The sequence below is a fragment of the Mastigoproctus giganteus genome, chromosome 12, assembly GCF_048544385.1.
Source record: "Mastigoproctus giganteus isolate SK-2022 chromosome 12, ASM4854438v1, whole genome shotgun sequence".
Classification (NCBI taxonomy): Eukaryota; Metazoa; Arthropoda; class Arachnida; order Uropygi; family Thelyphonidae; genus Mastigoproctus; species Mastigoproctus giganteus.
In genome coordinates, this window is record NC_143586.1 from 97,157,997 (window position 1) to 97,180,496 (window position 22,500).

At 37.0% G+C, this 22,500-nt stretch overlaps 1 protein-coding gene across 4 annotated transcripts in view; it reads right to left on the minus strand.

Moving 5' to 3' along the window:
* LOC150077290 (uncharacterized) overlaps positions 1-22,500 on the minus strand; it is a 427,304-nt gene that overhangs the window by 334,159 nt on the left and 70,645 nt on the right. For all 4 annotated transcript variants that reach the window (XM_090386488.1, XM_090386489.1, XM_090386485.1 and 1 more), the window contains 2 exons: positions 15,541-15,867; positions 2,229-2,363 (listed from right to left, as the gene is read on the minus strand). In XM_090386488.1, coding sequence (XP_090242614.1) covers positions 2,229-2,363; positions 15,541-15,867 — 462 coding nt within the window. The remainder of the gene's footprint in view (positions 1-2,228; positions 2,364-15,540; positions 15,868-22,500) is intronic.

Sequence of the window (22,500 nt, forward strand, 5' to 3'; positions counted from 1 at the left end):
TCCCAGAATAACATACTAACTGGTTAGTAGTATCACAATCAAGGTAATACTACAAAAAAAAAAAAAAAAAAAAGGGGGACTTTTTGCAGTCCAACACAAAGTTTTCTGAGCAGACAGGCTAGTACCTGGGTTGTGTCAACAATACACAGGAATTTTGCCAGCAGGGACAAAGAGGTGATTAGCCCACTGTACAAAGCAATGGTTAAGCCAAATATTGAGTACTGATATGGAAGTTTCATTTTTGAAGGATGTGAAACTAGTGAAATGGGTACAGAGAAGAATTACAAGATTAGCAAGGAAACAAAATGGATATTATTACCATGACACACTTTATTTCTATAAATTGTGTTGCTTGGAAACTACACATCTGAGAGGAGCCCTTATGAAGTGCTTAAGGCTTTAGTGATTGAGTAAACTACATGCTGGTGACATCCTTACTCCTTTTCGGGCAACTCACATAAGGGAACATAAACTGAAAAAAAGGATGGCCTCAGGACAGATGTTCAACAATTTGCTTTCTGCTAGAGAGTAACTAACTAGTGAAACAAATTTCCTTCTGGTGTTGTCAAGTTGGGCAGTTTTAATAAATTAAGGAATGATTAGACAAATTATTACAGAGAATGGATAGATCATTTGCCACTATAAATATTAATACCCTTATTTTTAAGATAAATTCAAGAGTCCAGCAATGCTGCAAATAAATTGTTGAGGCTATTCTATTCATCACTAATCTGCAGTTTTATTTTTAGTACTGCATTGAAAGCTCATAGCCCCTAGTGTAATTGTATATAATTTATAATTATGCTTTTTTTTTTTTTTTTTTTGTATTGATGTGTTATTTTATTTATTGGCCTTTGTAGTAAACATGATTTGTGTTTTTTATCTGCTGCCAAATCTTCTTTGCTTCGGCTGCATAGGATGACAACTCATCCTATGTAGTTGAAGTTAATGGTCACACCAATTCACCACTTACTTAATGGTCATGTAATTTTCTGGAAACTCAGAATGTTTCTAAATAAATATCAGAAAAATTTTCTGATATTTATTTAGAAACAATATCATTGTTTATAAATGTCAGAGAAACAGTGCAAAATGAAGGAGAAAATCAGCTCTGATGGTGTCAAAGTCAGCATGAGCATATTAAGAAATGTTCTTGTGTTGTGTACTTGATGATCAAAAATGCAAAACTGTTTTGTGCTACCTTGTATAGCAGTTAGTAAACTATATTTATTATTAAAGTGCTACCAAACATTTTTCGCCTACCTTTGCTATGGCAACATAGCAAAGGTAGGCAACATAGCTGACATGGTGCAGCCACTATATTAAAAAATTCAAAGAACAAGTTCGCATGAGGTTCTATTACATTCCATGTGTTAAATGAACAAACACAGTTCGGCCACAGCAGCCATTGTTTATTTCTCCCCACCAAAGTTTATAACAGAACCTGATGCTCTTTTTGTTATTATAAGAACAAAAACATCAAATTCTGTTAAAATTTTGGAAAAACAAATTTAATGCTTTGAAATAGAGGTAGCATTGCAAAAGGAAAAAAATGAACACAGCACAAACTTTTGAGTAGTTTGTTAATTAAAAATTAGCCTGTCCTCTGCTGAAAATGCAGAACAATCAAGTGAAACCATTTCCACAATCATATTATGACAGTATTGAATGCAACTAAAACTGACTCTCCAATGAATTTCCCAATGCATTTTGATGGAAAAATGAACACACAATGGACCACTGTAGAATTGTACCACATGTTGGCTAAAGACCAAAATAGATGGTATACCAATGTGTGTAATGGTCTTCAAGAACAGGACTTTATTATTCTTTTAAAGAACAGTCAAGTTACATTTTAAAGTTACTAAAAATAGGAACTAGTTTCAGTTCAGTGCTCAAAATATGAAATCCATCGAGTTCTGGTCTGTAAAAACAAAAAATAAAGTTGATAATTCCAGTTCATTTAAAAAGTAACTGAATTAGGGCTTGGAATGAGCATGAGCACACAAACATCATAACAGTTTATCCCACATACAATAAATTGAAGAACAATAAACACACACCAGTAATGTCATGTATATATGTTATTATTAAAAATAATATTTTTTAAATAAAATGTCATTTTACTACCTTGCTGGTTTAATTTAACTTGTGTGCTCTTTTACTTAATTAATTTCTATTTAGAATACTACAATTTAATATAATTGGAGTAGAAAGGTGATTATTACCTCATCAGCATTTTCTTGGCTGAGCCGATGAAGAATGCTGACTTCAATTTGTCCTTGACGTGCATATGATGGATGATTTTTCAAGATTTTGATTGCCACAATTTCATTGGTCCCTTTCTTCCAGCACTTAACCACCTGAAAAGAAAGAGCAAATATATAGTGTAAATTTGAAATAATATATATTTCTGAAACAAAAATTCAGCAAAATATCACTAAAACAATACGAGTAAGATAAGTAGATCTCATTTATACTGCCAGTTATCGAAATCTTCTACTTATAAGTCTTCAATTTATAATCTAACAAGTTAAGTAATGTAATGCAACATGTTACATTTCAAGTGCATTCAATGTTTTCTTAATTGCATTTTTCCTTTTTCTATGATTCACAGAAGTAAAAGGTAAATAGCTAATTAATTGTTAATGTATAAAAATAATTATTTTCATATCACTGCAGATACCTCATAACATAACATTCATTCCATGTTTTGTAATACTATAATTACATTTTCTCCTGGATTTTAAAAAAAAATGAAATGCAACATGGATTTTTCACAGATCTACTGTGATTGAACAAAATAAACAAATCACAACACGTATTTCAGATATAGTATTCAGTCAACAATTTTGATATTCACTTAATTCATTTGCCTGATTTACCCATTTGAAAGACAACAGTATTTCACATTGTTGCTGTAATTAATATAACCAGCAAGTAGTAACAACTTGATATACATGAACTGAGAACATTTCTTTACTGTACATCCACTTTACTGCCCCACTCAATCCTTCAATCAATTAAATATTTAGTGCTTTGGCTACAATATAAGATATATGTCTCAGAGCAAGGTTGCAGCATATGGCTACATATTTACGAAGCTCTTAATTGCAGGTTAGTTTTTGAAATGAATTTGAGATTTTTTTATTTTAATACACTAAACTGAAGTTAATATATAATTTGAATCCTATAGTGACTATAACCAACTATGGGTTCTAGTCACTATAGGAATAAACTAACCTACGTGACATAGGTTAGTTTATTTTTGCATCTAGTTAAGTATTTGGAAAGCTACAGCTTAATATTCAGATATCCTTTGCTATCAATATTTTGGCACGACTTTTGTTGGGTAGTTTAAATTTAATTTCACCCATGATTAAAAGTATTGTATCCCTATTGTAAATTTTAAATTTGTAAAGTATTAGGAAAGCTACAGCTTAATAGTAGTAGTAGAAGTGGCATATGATGCAAGAAAGCAAGCAAGTATATGAGCTAATGCAGCATCAGCCAAAAAAAAAAAAAAAAAAAAAAAAACACCATTCTCTCCAAATGCCTGTCCAGTTCCTCCTTAAATTTATTTAATCTATCAACTTCCACAACGACAGATGGAAGTTTGTTCCAGCAATTAACCACCCGGTGGCTAAAGGCAAATTTCCGCACATTTATTCTACATCTGTCTTTTCTTAATTTGAATTTATGCCCCCTTAGGCTCGTAATCTGAACAAGTGGAAGGATCCCATCAGAATTCAGCGTGCTCAACCCATTCAAGGCCTTATACACCTCAATCAGATCACTGCACAGGTGCCTAGTCTCCAGCCACTGCAATTTACAGAACTTAGGCCTCTCTTGGTAAGAGGATCCCTTCATTAGTAAAATGTGAACTTGCGTGGGGTGATAATGGTGAGTTTTTGCCTTAACCCTGAGAAATTCTTTACATAAAATTTCATTTTGACTGTTATCATGGTGCCGACTAAGAGAATAAGTGACAGTGGTACAAGTAAATCTAATAATAAAGGAAAAAGACAGAATACACAAGAGGTAAAGGGATTGGCACTAATGAAGTCAACTATGGTAACCAAGCCTACGAAATACATATCAGTTTTTACTGTACAATTTCTTCCTTTTCGTATGTGCCACTCCAACAACTTCACCACTGTTCCCAAATAAAGTATTTAATTGAACTAATTAAAAAATATAACTAACTAATTGAAAAATATATAATTATTTTTCTTCATTCTTCTCAAGATATTATGAGGTTTTCATAATTTAGGCATATCACGGATATAGGAGCAATATTTTATTAGTCATTCCCTGGTTACGTAAAAGTCGACTTACGTAAGAAGTCCTAGAACGTATGTTGGGGACTTACTATATTTTTGGATTAACCGGGAAATCGATTATCCATGATTTTTATTTTACCATCTATCCCGGAAAATCGAGAGTCTACTGTATTAGGATACACGAAGTAAATATTTAAAAAAAAAAAAAAAAAAAAAGCATTTATTTTGATTTGGCTGTAGACAGTAATATAAAACTATGAACTTAAAATATCACAATTAATATTATTAAATTTTAATATTAAAATTAATAGTTATTATTAATTAATATTAAAATTAAACTATATATATTACAATTATAACAAAAGACAGCATTTTGCAAAATCAAATACAGTAACCAATTACATGAAAGTCATTCACAGTTTTGTAATTTTTAGTGCAATATTCAATAGAAAATTTTCTTCTTTTATTATCTTTTATCTTTTGAAAAATCTAATTTTTTTTAATTGTTCTGGTTTCTTTTCAACTAACATCATTATTATTTTATTATTTAAAATTTGTGGCCGTTTAACAGTATCACTAAGTGAAATTAGCTGACCTTGTATACTACTATTGTGATCTTCACTTTCCTCTTCATCTGAATTTGCTTCACTTGCACCTAGTCTCTCTTGCTGAATTGTAATTTCAACATCTTGGACAGGTAATAATTCAAGTGTTTCAGTTTCTTCATCAATAGTAGTAATTACTAGCTTAAGGAAAATAAAACTGATGGACCTGGTTGTGGCTGGATGCCCAGAAACCTGGTAATCGGAACTTCTTGCTTTATTTATTTGGTCGCTTTTATTTATTTTTTCTTTTTCAGTATTCATAACCAGAGAGTCATTTCCTTCCGTCAGACATGTGAGAAATATTGAAAAAAAAAAAAATTTTAAATTTAAAATTCATTCTTTGTTAATAAAAAATACGACAAAACACATTCTTTGATTTATTGAACTTTTAGTCTCCTTAGTCTTAGCATTAATAGAGGCATATGATGCAAGAAAGCAAGCTTATGCAGCATCAGCCAAAAAAAAAAAAAAAAAAACACACACTTCCACTTCACCCCTCCGTTCGTTCAAAATACCTGTCCAGCTGCAACTTCAATTTATTTAGGCTATCAACTTCCACAACAAGGGATGAAAGTCTGTTCCACCAACCAACTACCTGCTGGCTAAAGGCAAATTTCCACACATCTATCCTACATGTCTTTCCTCAATTTGAATTTATGCCCTCTCAGGTGATTATTCTGAGCAAGAGGAAAAATCCCATCAGCATTGAGCATGATCAAACCATTCAAGGCTTTATACACCTCTATCAGATCACCTTGCCGGTGCCTAGTCTCCAGACACTGTAATTTGCAAAACTTAAGCCTTTCTTCGTAAGAGCAACCCTTAGTTCCATTCACTAATCTTGTTGCCTTTCTCTGTACTCATTCCAGCAGCTCTACAACCTTCTTGAAATGAGGCCTCCAGACCTATATACAGTACTCAAGGTGTGGCCTGACCATTGCCTTATACAAGGGAATAATCACCTCCTTATCCCTGCTAGAAAAATTCCTGTGTATCATTGACAAGGCACCATGAGCTACTCTTGCAGACCATCTGCACTGCTCAGAGAACTTCATATCTGCCTGCACAATTATCTCCAGGTCCTTTTCATTCTCTACCACTGTCAGTGTAGTACCACAGAGTTGATACGTTGCTCTGGGGTTGCAGTTTCCCATATGTAGTACTTTACATTTGTCAATGTTAAACTTCATTTGCCACCTCTCAGCCCATCTGCTAAACCTTTCCAGATCCTGTTGCGTCAGCATAGCGTCAGTAGTGTCCTTAACAACCCTGCCAACCTTTGTATCATGTGCAAACTTGGACATTAAGCTTGATATACCATCATCAATATTATTTATAAATACAGAAAACAATAATGGACAGAACACTGAACCCTGAAGGACTCCACTAATAACTAGTCCACGATGAGCAGTGTCCATTGATTATCACTCTCTGTCTTCTCCCCCTCAACCACCCCTTTATCCATAGCAGCAATTTGCCTCCAATGCCACACTGCTCCAATTTGTGCAGCAGTCTTCCATGTGCAACAGTATCAAAAGCCTTTCTAAGATCCAAGTATATAATATCAAATTTATTCCCTGCATCCAGCTCTTTTGTGACTGCATCATAGTATCCAATAAAATTGGTCAGGCAAGACTTTCGCTTAACAAAACCATGCTGTGTCCGAGCTATAACTGAAGTCTTGTCTAGATGATCCTGCATTGCTTCTTAACCAGTGCCTCCATTAATTTTCCTGGAACAGAAGTTAAACTCACAGGTCTATAATTACTTGTGTCAGCCTTTGATCCTCCTTTGTGAATTGGGGTCACAATTGCACATCTCCAGTCTATGTGTACCTCCCCTGAGTCCAAGGAAGCTCTCATAATTATGGCTAAGGGTTTGCTTACTTCCTTTGCTGCCTTCTTTAATATAACTGGATAGATCCCATCCACCCCAAGTGCCTTTCTTGTGTTTATCTTCAACAATTTCTCCTCCACTTTACTCTCAGTTATTACAGGATTATCCAGCTTACCGCCAGAGTTGAATACATCTCTGGCATTCCCCTCGCTGAATAACTCCTCGTGTGTGAATGTCGATGCAAAATATTCATTTAGTTGAACCATCGATATCAAGTGGACCAATCTGATTCATCCCCTTCCTTCTAGAGTTTACATAAGTAAAGAACTCTTTGCTGTTTTTCTTTGCATCCTTTGCCAAGATTTCTCATAATCTGCCATTGCCTGCCTAACCTCCTTTGTGACTTGGTTACAGACCAGCTTATATCTATCATAGGCTTCTGTGTCACGTGTTAATTTATATGTATCCCATGCATTTTTCTTCTCTGCCATATGTCTGATTAGTTCATCTGACATCCATTTAGGCCTAAACCTTGAAAAATATTTCTTAGTTGGTATGTAAAGCCTAGTAGCTTCCAAGATAAGTTCTTTGAATGCTTAACATTTTGAATTTGCTGTTGGTAACATAACCAGTTGGTCCCACTGTACAGAATTTAAATACTGTCTCAGACCATCGTAGTCGCCTTTAAGAAAGCAATAACCCTTCCCTTTACCCCTGATGGTGGTTACCTCTTTGAGTAAATCCCACTTCACCACACTGTGATCACTGCCACCTAGTAGTTCCTTTATCTGCAGATTCTTAATGCATGAAGAATCACTACTGATAATCAGATCAAGTAAATAACTTCCTCTAATTGCCTCCCGAACATGCTGATTTAGAAAACAATCATCCAATAATCAGTCAATATCTGGGAAATTAAAATCCCCCATTATTTATAAGACTCCCTGATTTACTGGCCCACTCTATTTCCCTGTACATCTTCTTATTATACTCATCAGAGTCATTAGGCCTATAGCACGCCCCTACTCTCAATTTTGCTCTCCCAATGCTTATGTCACACTAAACTGACTCGACACTGCACTGTCCAGCGATGTCGACTGGCTTCATTTCCTTGGATTTTATGTGTTTCTTAACTAATAGCATAACCCCTTCTTATCCTGTCTATCCTTTCTGTAGACGTTGTACTCCCCAAATTCCAGTTCTGCATTCCTTATATCTGTGTGACACCACGTCTCTGATATCCCAACAATATCCGCCTTTGATGCTTTGAGCAATACCTCAAATTCATCAAATTTATTTACAAAACTCCTAGCGTTGGTGTACACGCAAGTATACATGCACCTGTTCCTATTCTTAGCTACCCTAACACAACCCATGTGTTTACTTGTACCGCAATGCCTCCCAGCAGTCTCTGAAATATCCTGCATCTTGTTTTCCAGGCTTCTGCTCATTCCAATAGAAGCAGTGCAAGAATCACTTTCACCTCTGCCAGTGGCTACTGTCTTTGCCGTCTCTTTTGTGTGCCTTTTTGTGTGCCCTTTGTAGGCGCTGCTGCCGGTGAACCGTGATTAGCGTGGGCACTCAGAGTGGCCTGCGGCTATGCAGAGCCATTTTCAGCAGGGTTCGATCTACTGTGTGTTGTGACACATTACTCCCATCACCAGCATTCCAATTACCGAAGAGTTGCACCACAATCACCCTTCTGTTACCATGTACCATCCAGGAGAGCCTTCGCTCACCTCGGGCACTGATGAGCTGTAGTGGTCGTCCAACACCTCGCCAGCAGTTCATGGGTTCCCTCTCCTCAGACCACTTTTGGTAGGTACTAACCATAGCTGACCGTGAGCACCCCACCAGCTGTGCTGCTTCAGATATGCTCTAACCCAGTCATCTGGCCATTACAATTTGGCCTTTGTCAAACTCACTAAGTCCGCTGCCTTTCCCATCTGAAGAACAAGAGTAACACTGATTAACAGAGCTCAGTATTAGGTGTTTTTTATACTGTGTCCCAACCAGCACCATAGTTCATCTGCAGTTGCTTCAATTTGCATAACGACTCGCTGGTCATAATGTTTTGGCTCATCGGTATATAAAAACTGTTCTAAGAGTGAAGCTGGGAACTACAAATTAGCTGTTGTTGTTGATATAATGTTTAACAACACAAGAGCTACTTGAGGCCAAACTGTGTCTCTCGCAGTTTATTTAATAAAATATATATATTTAATTATATTAATGAATACAGGCTAATATGCTTCAAATATATTAAGAGTTATATGTTTGTATGATTTCCAAGGAAACTGAGTCTGAGCTTTATTCAATCTGCCAGATGACTGGAAGGTCTAGAGTGGATGGAGAAGTAAAATCAACAGTCTACCAGAAAGTGACAATGAGTTGAGTATGATAGAATGTGCACTGGGGTGGATTTTCTCCCGATAACAAAAACAGGTGTGTAAGATGAGTGTGCCCAATTCTCAGTCATGCCAGTACCACTTATTCTCATCTGTTCTGCCTGAACCTGGAGAGCTACAACTTTGGATTTTCTTTTATCTGGTAAAGTTTGTTGGCAGTATTACTTTATCGTATCTGTGACCAGTAATGGTAACATGCCTTGTGAATTATAGAGTTTTAATCCATATAAGGAACCTGATGTTGTTGTAAGAGTGTGGGAATAGGTTATTTAGCAGCAAGATAGGCACTCTCATTTCCTGGAATTCCAGAAAATGAGAGTGCCATTTTGCTAGATCCTGGAAATGTTCCAGGATCTAGCAAAATGACACGGATTGGTTGGATTTGCTGCAAGAGAATAACTGACATTCAATGTCAGTTATTCTCTTGCAGCAAATTAAGGTGTACTGGTTTTCAGTGTAGGATGAGAAATTCTCCTTTATGGCAAAGGCCGCATTGAGGGAGTCTGTGTAGAGAGGGAAAAATTCAACAATCTGGTCAAGTGCTAGCGTTAAAGCATCCAGTTCGGCAGTAAATATACTGCATTCAGCTGATAATGAAGCAGTAACTGTGAATGAAGGAAAGACTGCTGCAGCACCTAGAGCATTGTCAGTTTTCGAGCCATTTGTGTATATACTGTACAAGCACTGGAGTTCAGGGTGGTGTGAGCCGCATGCAACTGTCTGATATTGGAAGAAGATAAAGCATTCTTCCCCTATTGATGAAAGTAATCATCACGAGAGGCGGGAGCATAAAACCAAGGTGGAAGAGGAAAAGTTCTATCCAGAGAAATTTTACTTAAATCAATGATCCAAGTTTGAAGAATTTCTCTTAGTCTGAGTGCCGCAAGTCGATTTTAATTTGGCTTATTATCATAAAAAAGGATCCCGACAGATACTCAAAACAACGATGTGAGGGGAACCTCTGGATCTTAGCGAGACAGCAATGTTTTTCTTCATAGGTTTAATGGAGAATCATGTGCTTCAACATAAAGGTTTTGAACTGGAGAAGTCCTGCAGGTCCCAAGGCTGATCTCAGAGCACTGTGCTGGATGATGTTTAGTCGTTCTAATGTACTTCTCCTAGCTAAGTCATATATTGGAGAACCATAATCTCAGCGTGAATGGATCAGCAACTTGTACAGGTGGATTAAGGTGTACTGATCAGCTCCCCATGACATGGATGAGACTGACAGAAGTATATTCAACTGTTTTAGACAAACAGCACATAGAGGAGTGACATGTGCTCGGAAATTTAGTTTTGTATCTAATATCAGGCCCAGAAACCTGTTTACTAATGGTATCTGACTATTGTTTAGCTGTAGATCAGGATGGGGATGAAGAGCATGTTACTTACAAAAAATGAGCAGTGGTAGATTTCTGTTTTAGTATTTGGAATACTAATCGGTATCCATTGGGCGAGGTCCAGGATTCAATTTTGTTTATGGCAAGCTGGAGTTGACGCTCGATGACATTCATGCTTTGTGACTGACAGGAGATGGTGAGATCACCAACATACATGTAAGCCTCAACAGTTCTGGGATGTGTTGAGTCATGTTGTTGACTTGAATTGTGAATAACATCGCACCGAGTATAGATTCCTGTAGTACCCTTTCTTCTTGAATATGGGATGTAGACAGTATGTTTTGATAGCGGACCTGAAAACAGCAGTGACATAGAAAATTCTGAATTATTTTTGGGAATGACCCCTTAGCCCTAGATGGTAAAGATCTATAATTTTTTTTTTTTTTTTTTTGTTAGTTGTTGGCGCATCGACTTCTGTGGCCATAATGCACATCCCAAAGTTTTTGCATTTTTTTACTCTGATCCAAGCCCGAGGTGAGATTCGAACCCGCAACCTTTGGGTTGCTAGGCAAGCACTTTACCCACCCGGCTAGCCCGGTCGGTGATCCATAATAATAACATGTCATCAGGACAAAGGCATTGTAGATGCTGTGCTCAGAGAGTGACACTGTAGATGCTGTGCTCAACAAAGACAATAACGACAATGACTGTGATGATATAATGACAACTGAAAGTGAATCAAAATCAGTGCCGAAAATCTCACAAGCTCAAGGTGCAATGGACACATTAGTCAATTTTTTTGAAGGAACTGAAGCAAATAATGAGACTTTTAACGTTGAGTGTTTTAACGGGAAACTCCAGAAATATCAAAGTGAAATCTTTAAAACAAACATCAATTTTAAGATTCATAAATAAAAACTAATCGAAATTGTGTTTATTATTAAATAGTATTGTTTTTAATTACAGTTTTTTTTTGTAATATGTTGTTGTTTTGGTTTTTTTTAGGAGCATTAGCAACTAAGGCCATATTGCTCCAGAGATATGCCGTGGTCATCCCTCACCTTTCCGCATCCTCCGTAATTGGTAGTCACGGGCTCGAACCCCAGTCTAACCAAGAAGCATGTGCTACGCGCTGTTGCTCCTGCCCACCAGGCTATGGAGGCGCCTTTTAATTACAGAGATAAATTGTGTTTAGTATTAAGTGTATGGTTTTAAAATTACAGATAAATAAATTGTGTTTAATATTAAGTGTCTTGTAGTTTATACAAGCATATTAATACAAATAATATGTAGGTATATACTTATATTATTTTTTTCTCTCTAATATTCTTTTGTTTTTTGAATCTATCTTTTTATCCTGTTATTGGGAATTTAAAAAAATAGGAGGTAGATTTAACTCATCACTGATATAAAGTGTTCATTGTTTAAAGGCTCCAGGGGTTTCCTCATCTCAGCTATCATGGATATAGCAAGTAACGGTTATAACGAGAAACATTTGTCGGTCTCTATAACCAAGTTTGACTGTATTTCATTTTCTTTAAACACTAAAATAATTTGTTTCTTTAAACTGTGTCATGTTTTATGTTTTCTAAAAGTTGAACAAATTCTTTCCAATATCTTCTACTCTTCACATAATTGTTTGTTTCTCCAGACAAATTTCTTTCACAACTTTTAATAAATTCGCAATCACTGGAAGGTTTACTTTCAAAAGCAATCAAATGTGCAACTTGATAACTGGCACTTACATCAGATAAATTTCTTGAATGATACGTTTTCCTTGTGTTTTGTTGTTTTCTTAATTTGTCTGGTAACCTTGAACACTTTTCTTTTCGCAACACTCCTTTATATTGATCATAACAGTTACTTGGAATCATAGTGTCATTTTAAATTATATTCTTTAAAAACTGACAGTCTCCTAAAACGCCAAACACAGCGCTTTTTTTCATCGAACTCAACAAAGAAATAGTCTTCAGTCCAGCTTTCATTAAAACCACAACGTTCCAAATCGACTTTCTTTTTTTGGAGCATTTTTAATGATAATTTTTTACTTCAGTACAAATTAATAATAATTCAATACAATGAACAAGTTATATCAAAATAGTAGAATTTCACAATATGAAAAGAATGATATGTCCATAACTGTATTAGCATACACATGACTGCACTGGACTACATGTACACGTTTGATACAATCGAGCTCAACACTTGCATGTCTGTACATGCAGTGGTGCGACTGTCTAAAATGCTATTTTAGTTCCCTTTCTGTGTGGGCCACATAAAAATTATTAGTGGGCTGGATACGACCCTCGGGCCGTAGGTTGGACACCACTAGTTTAGAGGATCGTTTGGCACTAGTTTGTCACTGGCCGTGTCATACTTGGAAAAATTGATGGTGAAGAGATTGATAAGTCTATTGCAGAGGTAGATTCTGTAGGTAGGTGAATATAGATGGAAGATCCAGAATTTAGTATAGTTATTATTCATGAATGTTTTGATCGATTTGCCTCGTGTCAATCGCAGTCGACCCCCATAATGGTAGCCACTGAAGTCGCCAAAAAGGCAGATTAGAGATGGGAGTTGCATAATCAGATTATCCAGGTCTATATTGGAAAATGGTTGAGAAGGTGGAATGTATATAGATGCCAGGGTTATTGATATACTGATAGAAATGTGCTGCCATGACTTCTAGATTACTTTGTAACTGAATGTGCCTGGAGGGTATATTTGATTTCACAAGCAAAGCTACTCCTCCACAGGCAGGAGATTCTGAGACCCATCCTTTCTTATATATGATGTAATTTGTAAATTTTGATGCGCTTGTGAGGGTAACAAAGTTTCCTGAAGACATAATCCTATTGGATTAAACTGAATTAGTAAATCTTTTAAGTCATCAGAATTAGTTCTCTCCAGTTTCACTGTATGATGTTAGGCATTATTTAGGTTGTAGCTGGTTGGTCCGACTGTTTTTTGAAAGTGGACATTTCTGTCCTGTTTTTTTTTTTTTTTTTTTTTTTTCAGGAAAAAGGGGTGTCCAGAATCCATGGTGTCATTTACATGGAACTCTAAAATGAGGCTCTTCATTGTGTAAAAGCTCACCTACATTCATACTGTTGGTGGCAGTTTCCATGTTTTGGTGCCTATGTCAGATTTTAATTTTCTATTTCAACTGGGGATGAATTATCAATAGGGATGCTGATTGAAGAATTTGCAGCTTCGCTAGTTTGCTTTGGAGAATTATCTTTTTCTGAGGTTAAAAGTGTAGATTTAAGCCAGTTCACTAGGAAGGCGTTAGGCGAACTGATATATCCATTTGTCCTGCAGTAAAAACAAAGTTTCGAGTGCGAGCTACATAAGAACAACTACAAGGCATGCTCAACATAACTTGCCTATGTGCCTCAGGAAACATGACTTTATTTTCTATTTTGAATTTTCTTTCCTGTTATCCATAGTTCACAAGTTTTAGAAAAGGCTGAATGGTTTGCTTTGCAGTTTGGACAAACAGGGGTTGTGAATGAGCAACCTGCTTCATTATGCTCTTTAGATCAGTAGATGGGACATATGACATACCTGCTGGGAATGGCCGTATTTCTGACATTTAAAGCAACAAACTGGATTCGGAATGTAACGTTGAATCCGACAGTTTAAATATCCAGCTTCAACTGGTAAGTCTGGACTGCTAAATATCAAAATGATGGGTCTAGCTGAAGTGCGATTTCCATTTTTTTTAGTCATGATCCTTTTCACATTTATTACTTTCTGACTGCTGCATTCCAGAAGTAGTAGTTCTTCTTCGGAGATTATAATTAGGCCCCACTCACTGATGACACCTTTCGATTAATTTAAGGCTTTGTGGGAAGTAATTGATACTGGCAACGCAATAAATGTTGTTTTTAACAGCAGCTCAAAATGCTTCAAGGTGGCTGTTTCAATCAGGTCTCTGGATTACAATCTTTTCACCATTTTTGGTGATCTGGCTATTGATTTTAAATGTTTTTGAATTAAGAATGGTGTTAACTTGCCCACAAGTTGGGTGGATGTATCACCAGAAAATCTGGTAGATCATTATGACACTGCTTCTCTCCAAAGTCTTTTAAGATTGAACACAGTCGTGATTATTCAGAAGTTTCTTGTCTTGAGCTTGAAGGCTCTAAAAGTGGTAACTATTTCTACCTATGATGGCTCCTTTTGGCCCTGGGATTTATCTTTACCACCCAGGTTACCAGCCATGCCACAGGGAGGCAGGAGCAGTGCTACTTGGTGGCTAAGCGTACAGTCAGTACGACTAGTTAAATAAAGAAAAGGGTATACTTTCCTTCTTCTGGGCTCTCTTCTTAGTGCTTAAAAGAAAATAGAGCTTCTTAACAGAAAAGTTTAATAAGTAACAAAGAAAACAAGAAAAACTCAGTCGCAGGGAAGAAAAATGCTCTATAAATGCACAAGAATCACTTGTCCATGGAAACGCTTGGCACCTGGGGCCTACAGACCAGTTAGTCTGACTTCAGTGGTAGGAAAAATCTTAGAGGCAGTGATTAAAAGTGCAGTACAGGGGCATTAAGACAGATATGGCATTCTGAAGGACACACAACATGGCTTTATTGAGGCTATGCTGTGTGTCCTACACGTAGAACTATGTTGAAATTCTATTGATAGAGTTACTCATGAGCTGGATTTAGAGAATTTCAACATAGCATTTAACTTGGTCCCTCATGAGAGGTTACTGTATAAGCTTGAAGAGGTTGGGATTACTGGTAAAAATTCTAATATGGATTTCTGTGTGGCTGCAGGGCAGAAGGCAATAATTAATGGATATTCTTCACATCAGTGTAAGGTCGGGAGTGGGGTCCCTAAAGGATTGGTTCTTGGACCACTTTTGTTTCTACTTTTCATAAATGACATTAACAAAAGGACAGAAGAGAACGTAAAGATTGGCAGAGTCGTTACTGATCAGTACCATGCAGCGCTCCTTCAGAATGACTTGAACAGACTTTAAAGGAAATCAGGTAACGTATGTTGAGCACACAAATGCAAAACTAATGGACACAAACGATAGAATTAAATATTATTATACCTGACCAAAGGTTCCCCTTCCAAGGAATTCCAGAACCTCATACTGGTTAGTGGTAGAATACAACACTTCATGTTGCACAAGCTGATAATCCCCCTCACTATTGGAGGAATTTGCTTTTGTTGTTGTGGGCGCCGTGGTGATGGTTGTAGTTGCTGTCGTAGAGGTATGATTAACTGTAGTTGGCTTAAGAGAAGTGAAGGTATGGCGTTGATGTGACCGTCGATGGACGTCTGCCTTCTTTGACTGATTCTGATGCTGCAAATCAACCAGTGAATGGAAAACAGAAGCATGGTCCAGCTCATCAAACTTACGTTTCAGGCTACACCGCTACTGGGGAATAACAAAATAATTATCTTAAATTAAAAATAAACAGAAGTTCTGTATTACAGTCACTTATTATGACAACAATAATACTGATATGATATATGCAATTTTTTGAAGCATTTCGATCCTCTAAAATTACATGCAATTAGCGATCATCACCCAACTCGGGAATTCTGTGATTTTTAAATCACGGAATTCCCGAGTTGGGTGAAAAAAATTTGTGTTCTGTTAACCATTTTTTATGAGATATCTGAAAACAGTAATAGCAATGTGCTTTTTGTTAGCAAAAAAAAAAACAAAAAAAAAAACAAAAAAAAAAAAAAAATGGCTTGTCCAGGTTTCGAAATGCCAAGATTCGGTAAAGGGTTTCACAGTAATACATAGTTTAATGGCTTTATTCCATTCTTAAAATTGATAACAACTGTGCTGGAAAATGTTTGCTATTATGGTGAAATGGACTGTGTGTGTGTGTGTGTGTGTGTGTGTGTGAGAGAGAGAGAGAGAGAGAGAGAGAGAGAGAGAGAGAGAGAGAGAGAGAGAGAGAGAGAGAGAGAGAGAGAGAGAGAGAGAGAGAGAGAGAGAGAGCATGTGCTGCCTCTCCAGCTAATCAAAACAAAACTCATCACCAGTAATATCAACTCCAGCTAATCAAAACAAAACTCATCACCAGTAATATCAACTACAAGCAACTAACAGGATAAAAGCATTATTATTCCATTTATAGTCAAGCAATGCTTCGAATTATCATGCAGACAGCTGAATTCTATGAATGGAATACAAATCATGATGTGTGACATAACTGTGGATTTTCACAGATCATGCTAAAATGGTATTGCACACAGATATCACTCAAATTCATAACGATTATCATGAATGATGAAAAACAGAAAAAATATAAAGGTAAGAGGAGTCTTTAGTTTGCTTATTCCATTTTATATTCACCAAATATCATCTTCAATATCTGAAGGATTTGAAAAATGGAACTTTGCCTGAGATACTAGATTATGTTCTCAGAATTTTTAATGATGAAAAAAAAGCAGGTACAGTACCAAAACCAGCAACCTCACAAAGTGGAAGGCTGCTGCTTTTGAGATAATAAATAACCTGGAAATTCATGATTGATTTAACTAATCAGGAATTTTCAAATTACAATCACATAGCCTGCTTGCAAAAGTTCATAAAAAAGGCACAAAAATACAGAATTTTTTTTAGTATTTTTGTTGAATAAACATTGATTTATTCAATAAAACATGTTTTTCTTTTTACATATTCTCTATATGTTTCTGTATGTAAAAAATAACAAAGTAAACTAAAGTGAATAATTTTTACATGGAGAAAAATAAATTATATATATATTAAATGTAATTTAAAGTCAAAGTTACAGTCGAAAGAAAAAATAAAAATAAAAAATTAATAAGCAATGTATGACAAATGCACCAAAAGCGCAAAAGTATATAAGCATGCAAAAATAGATAAGTCTGATAAAGTTTGCATAGATGAAGGTGAAAATCAAAGTGCCAAGGACTAGAAGGGAAAGGATAGTTGAAAAAATAAGTGTTGTAGGATTTGAAAAAGCAAAAGAATGATAATATTTAAAAGTTATGATGAATTAAGAAAATTATGGGCTGAATTGCAAAGCCAATTTGGAGATGAAGGAACTGTAAAGTAAAATTATTAATACCAAATGATTAAACAAAATAAAGTGAAATATAATAAAATGAAATAAAATTTAAGAGTAAGAGATCTGCAGATTTACTCAACAATTACAGGTCAATGTTGAAAAAAAGTCGCGAGTTGGGTTGAATGTGAAAGTGTCTACAATTCTGCCCAGACACAATAGGAGGGAGTATATTATGAGAGCCTTGTTGGCCCTAGTGACATTGTGCAAGGCTCAAGGCTTAGAATTTCTTTCAGCCTGGTCTGTGCTTGTTCACAGGGGAAACTGCTTCCACAGGGATGGGGTACACTTAAATAGAAAGGGTGCAAGAATATTTGCTGATGCTATCGAGGCAGTGTTAAGTGGGTCGGAAAACTGCTAGCTTGGGAGGGATACACAGACTAAAAGGTAAATAGTGGCCGCAGGCAGAAGCAAAAGTTGTTGTTGTTTGGTTTTTAGGAGCATTAGCAACTAAGGCCATATTGCTCCGGGGATATGCAGTGGTTATTCCCTGACCTTACCTTTCCGCATCATTCCTTTCCATCTCCTCCGTATTTGGTTGCTCACAGGCTCAAACCCCGGTCTAATCAAGAAGCATGTGCTATGCACTGCTGCTCCTGCCCACCTGGCTATGGAGGCACAGAGGCAAAATTTATTCTTGCATAGCTTCTATTAGAATAAGGAGCAGCAGCATGGAAAGCAAGGCAATGGAGATTTCCAGGACTGTTGGGAATCATAATGGAACAAATAAATACATGCGCTGCATTAAGGTAAATAAGGGTAGAAAAAGGTGCTTGTATACTTGCATGTACACCAATGCTAGGAGTATAATTAATAAATTTGATGAGCTTGAAGTGATGGTCAAGACATCAAAGGCAGATATTGATGGGATATCAGAGACATGGTGTCACACAGATATAATCAGTACAAAATTGGAATTTGGGGAGTACAATGTGTAAAGAAGGGAGGAGGGGTTATGCTGTTAGTTAAGAAACACAAAAACTAAGGAAGTGCATCCAAATGATGTTGGTGGAGAATGCAATGTTGACTCTGTTTGATGTGACATAAGCACTAGGAAAGGAAATATGATTGGTTGGGGATTTTTTTTTTGGCACATCAGCATCTATGGCCATAGTGCGCCAAGGAAATATGAAAGTAGGTGTGTGTTATAGTTCCAATGAACCTGATGAGTATAATGAGCAATTGTGCAGAGAAATAGTGGGCCAGTAAATCAGAATATCTTATAATGGGAAATTTTAACATTCCAGATATTGACCGGAACTTGTGCTTTGGTCACTCGCACACTTTCAAGACTTTTTTTTGATTTATTGGATAACTGTTTTCTAAAGTATGCTACTTTCATGTTCAAGAGGCAAACAGAGGGAGTAATACCATTGATCTGATCATCAGCAGTGATGATCAGATCAAGTAAATGTGCAGATAAAGGAACCACAAGGTGACAGTGATCACGATGTACTGAAATGGGAATTACTGAAAGATGTAACTACCATCAAGGCTAAAGGGAAGGGCTTTTGCTTTTGTAAAGGTGACTACAGGGATCTCAGACAGTTTTAAAATTCTGTACAGTGTGATCAACTGATGATGTTAGCAACAGTGAATTCTAAATGGGAAGCCTTCAGGGAATTAATCTTGGAGGCTACTAGGCTTTTCATTCCAACTAAGAAATACTGTTCAAGCCTAAATGGATGTCAGATGAATTAATGTGGCTCATGGCAGAGAAGAAAAATGTATGGAATGCATATAAATTATCAGGTAACACAGAAGATTATAGCAGATATAAATTTGTCTGTAATCAAGTCACAAATGAAGTAGTAGTAGTAGTAGTAGTAGTAGTGGCACATGATGCAAGAAAGCAAGTGTAGGAGCTTATGCAGCATCAGCCAAAAAAAAAAAAAAAAAAAAAAAAAATCATCACGCCATTCCCTCCAAATGCCTGTCCAGTTCCTCCTTAAATTTATTTAACCTATCAACTTCCACAACGACAGATGGAAGTTTGTTCCAGCAATTAACCACCCGCTGGCTAAAGGCAAATTTCCGCACATCTATTCTACATCTGTCCTTTCTTAATTTGAACTTATGTCCCCGTAGGTTCGTAATGTGAACAAGTGGAAGGATCCCATCAGAATTCAGCGTGCTCAACCCATTCAAGGCCTTATAGACCTCAATCAGATCACCGCGCAGGTGCCTAGTCTCCAGCCACTGCAATTTGCAGAACTTAAGCCTCTCTTGGTAAGAGAATCCCTTCATTCCCCTCACCAATCGTGTTGCTCTTCTCTGTACACGCTCAAGCAAATCTACATCCTTCCTAAAATGAGGCCTCCAGACCTGTACGCAGTACTCAAGGCGTGGCCTGACCATTGCCTTATACAGAGGGACAATCACCTCCTTTTCCCTGCTAGCAAAATTCCTATATATCATTGACAAAACCCCATGACCTGCCCTAGCAGCCTGTCTGCATTGCTCAGAAAACTTCATATCTGACTGCACAATTACTCCCAGGTCTTTTTCATTTTCTACCACCTTAAGTGTAGTACCACACAGTTGGTACGTTTCTCTGGGGTTACTTCTACCCATATGCAGTACTTTGCATTTGTCAAGGTTGAACTTCAGTTGCCACTTCTTAGCCCATCTGCCCAAATTATCTAGATCCTGTTGCAGTAGCACACTGCCATTACTGTCATTAACAACCCTGCCAACCTTTGTGTCATCTGCAAACTTCGACATTAAGCCTGATATACCTTCATCAATATCATTGATAAATACACAAAACAACAGTGGACCCAACACCGAACCCTGTGGGACTCCACTAATAACATTAGTCCATGAAGAGCAGCACCCATTGATTACCACCCTCTGTCTTCTCCCACTTAACCATCCTTTTATCCATTGTAGCAACTTACCCTTAATACCATTCTGCTCCAATTTGTACAGTAGTCTTCCATGCGCAACAGTGTCAAAAGCTTTCCTGAAATCCAAGTATATGATATCAAAATTATTTTTCGCATCCAGTTCCTTTGTGACCACATCATAATAACCAATCAAATTTGTCAGACAAGACTTTCCCTTAACAAACCCATGCTGTGTTTGAATTATTGCTGCAGTCTTGTCTAGATGATCCTGCAATGCATCTTTAACCAGTGACTCCATTATTTTACCCGGAACAGAAGTTAAACTAACTGGTCTGTACGGGCAGGCAAAGGCAGATTACGAGAAATCCTTGGCAAAGGATGCAAAGAAAAACAACAAAGAGTTCTTTACTTATGTAAACTCTAGAAGGAAAGGAATGAATCAGATTGGACCACTTAACATAGATGGTTTGACTATTCATGATCATGCTCAAGTAGCTGATAAACTGAATTAGTATTTTGCATATACATTCACATATGAGTTATTCAATGAGGGGAATGCCTGAAGTTTATCAAAATCTAACAGGGGGCTAAGTGATTTTGTAATAACTGAGAGCAAAGTGGAGGAGAAATTGTTGAAGTTAAACATAAGGGATCTATCCAGTTATATTAAAGGAGGCAGCAAAATAAGTATGCAAACCCTTAGCCATAGTTATAAGAGCTTCTTTGCCTCAGGGGAGGTCCCAATGGACTGAAGGTGTCCAATGTATCACCAATTCACAAAGGGGGTTTAAAGGTGCCACCAGTAACTATAGACCTGTTAGTTTAACTTGTGTTCCGGGTCACTGGTTAAAAATAATGGAGTCACTGGTTAAAGAAGCATTAGAGGATCATCTAGACAAGACTGCAGTAATAGTTAAGACACAGCATGGGTTTGGTAAAGGGAGGTCTTGTCTGACCAATATGATTGGATACCATCATGGGGTCACAAAGGAACTGAATATCAAAAAAATTTCTGACAACATATACATCATGGGGTCACAAAGGAACTGAATGTCAAAAAAATTTCTGACAACATATACTTGGATTTTGGGAAAGGTTTTGATACTGTTGCACATGGAAGACTGCTGTACAAATTGGAGAGGCATGCATTAAGGGTAAGTTGCTACAATGGATAAAGGGATGGTTGAGTGGGAGACAACAGAGAGTGGTAATTAATGGACACTGCTCTTTGTGGACAAATGTTATTAGTGGAGTTCTCCAGGTTTTGGTGCTAGGCCGATTGTTGTTTTGTATATTCATCAATGATATTGATGAAGTTATCGGGATTTTAATGTCCAATGTTGGCAGAGTTGTTAACGACAGTAAAGCCAGTATGCTACTCCAACTGGATCTAGATAAGTTGGGAAAATGAGCTGAGAAGTGGCAACTGAAGTTTAACATTGAAAAATGCAAAGTACTGCATATGGGTAGCAATAATCCAAGAGAAACGTACCAACTCGGTGGTACTACACTCAGAGAAGTGGAAATTACTTGGGGGTAATTGTGCAGTCACATATGAAGTTTGCTGATCAGTGCAGATGGGTGCCAGGGCAGGTCAAGGAGTCTTGTCAATGATATATAGGAATTTTGCTAGTAGGACAGGGAGGTGATTATCCCGTTGTACAATGCAATGGTCAGGCCACACCTAGAGTTTTGTGTACAGGTCTGGAGACCTGTACACAGAACTTTAGGTGTGTACAGATCTGGAGACCTCATTTTAGGAACAATGTAGAGTTGTTAGAATGAGTACAAAGAAGGGCAACAAGATTGGTGAGGGGAACAAATGGGGTTATCTTACCAAGAAAGGGTTAAGTTGTGAAAATTGCAGTTCCTGGAGAGTAGGCACCTGCAAGGTGATCTGATTGAGGTGTATAAGGCCTTGAATGGGTTGAGCAAGCTGAATGCTGATGGGATTCTTCCTTTTGCTCAGATTAAGAACCTGAGAGGGGGTACAGATTCAAATTGAGGAAAGACAGACAGTTGTAGAATAGATGTGCGAAATTTGCCTTTAGCCAGAAGGTGATTGATTGGTGGAAGAGACTTACATATTTTGTTGTGGAAGTTGATAGA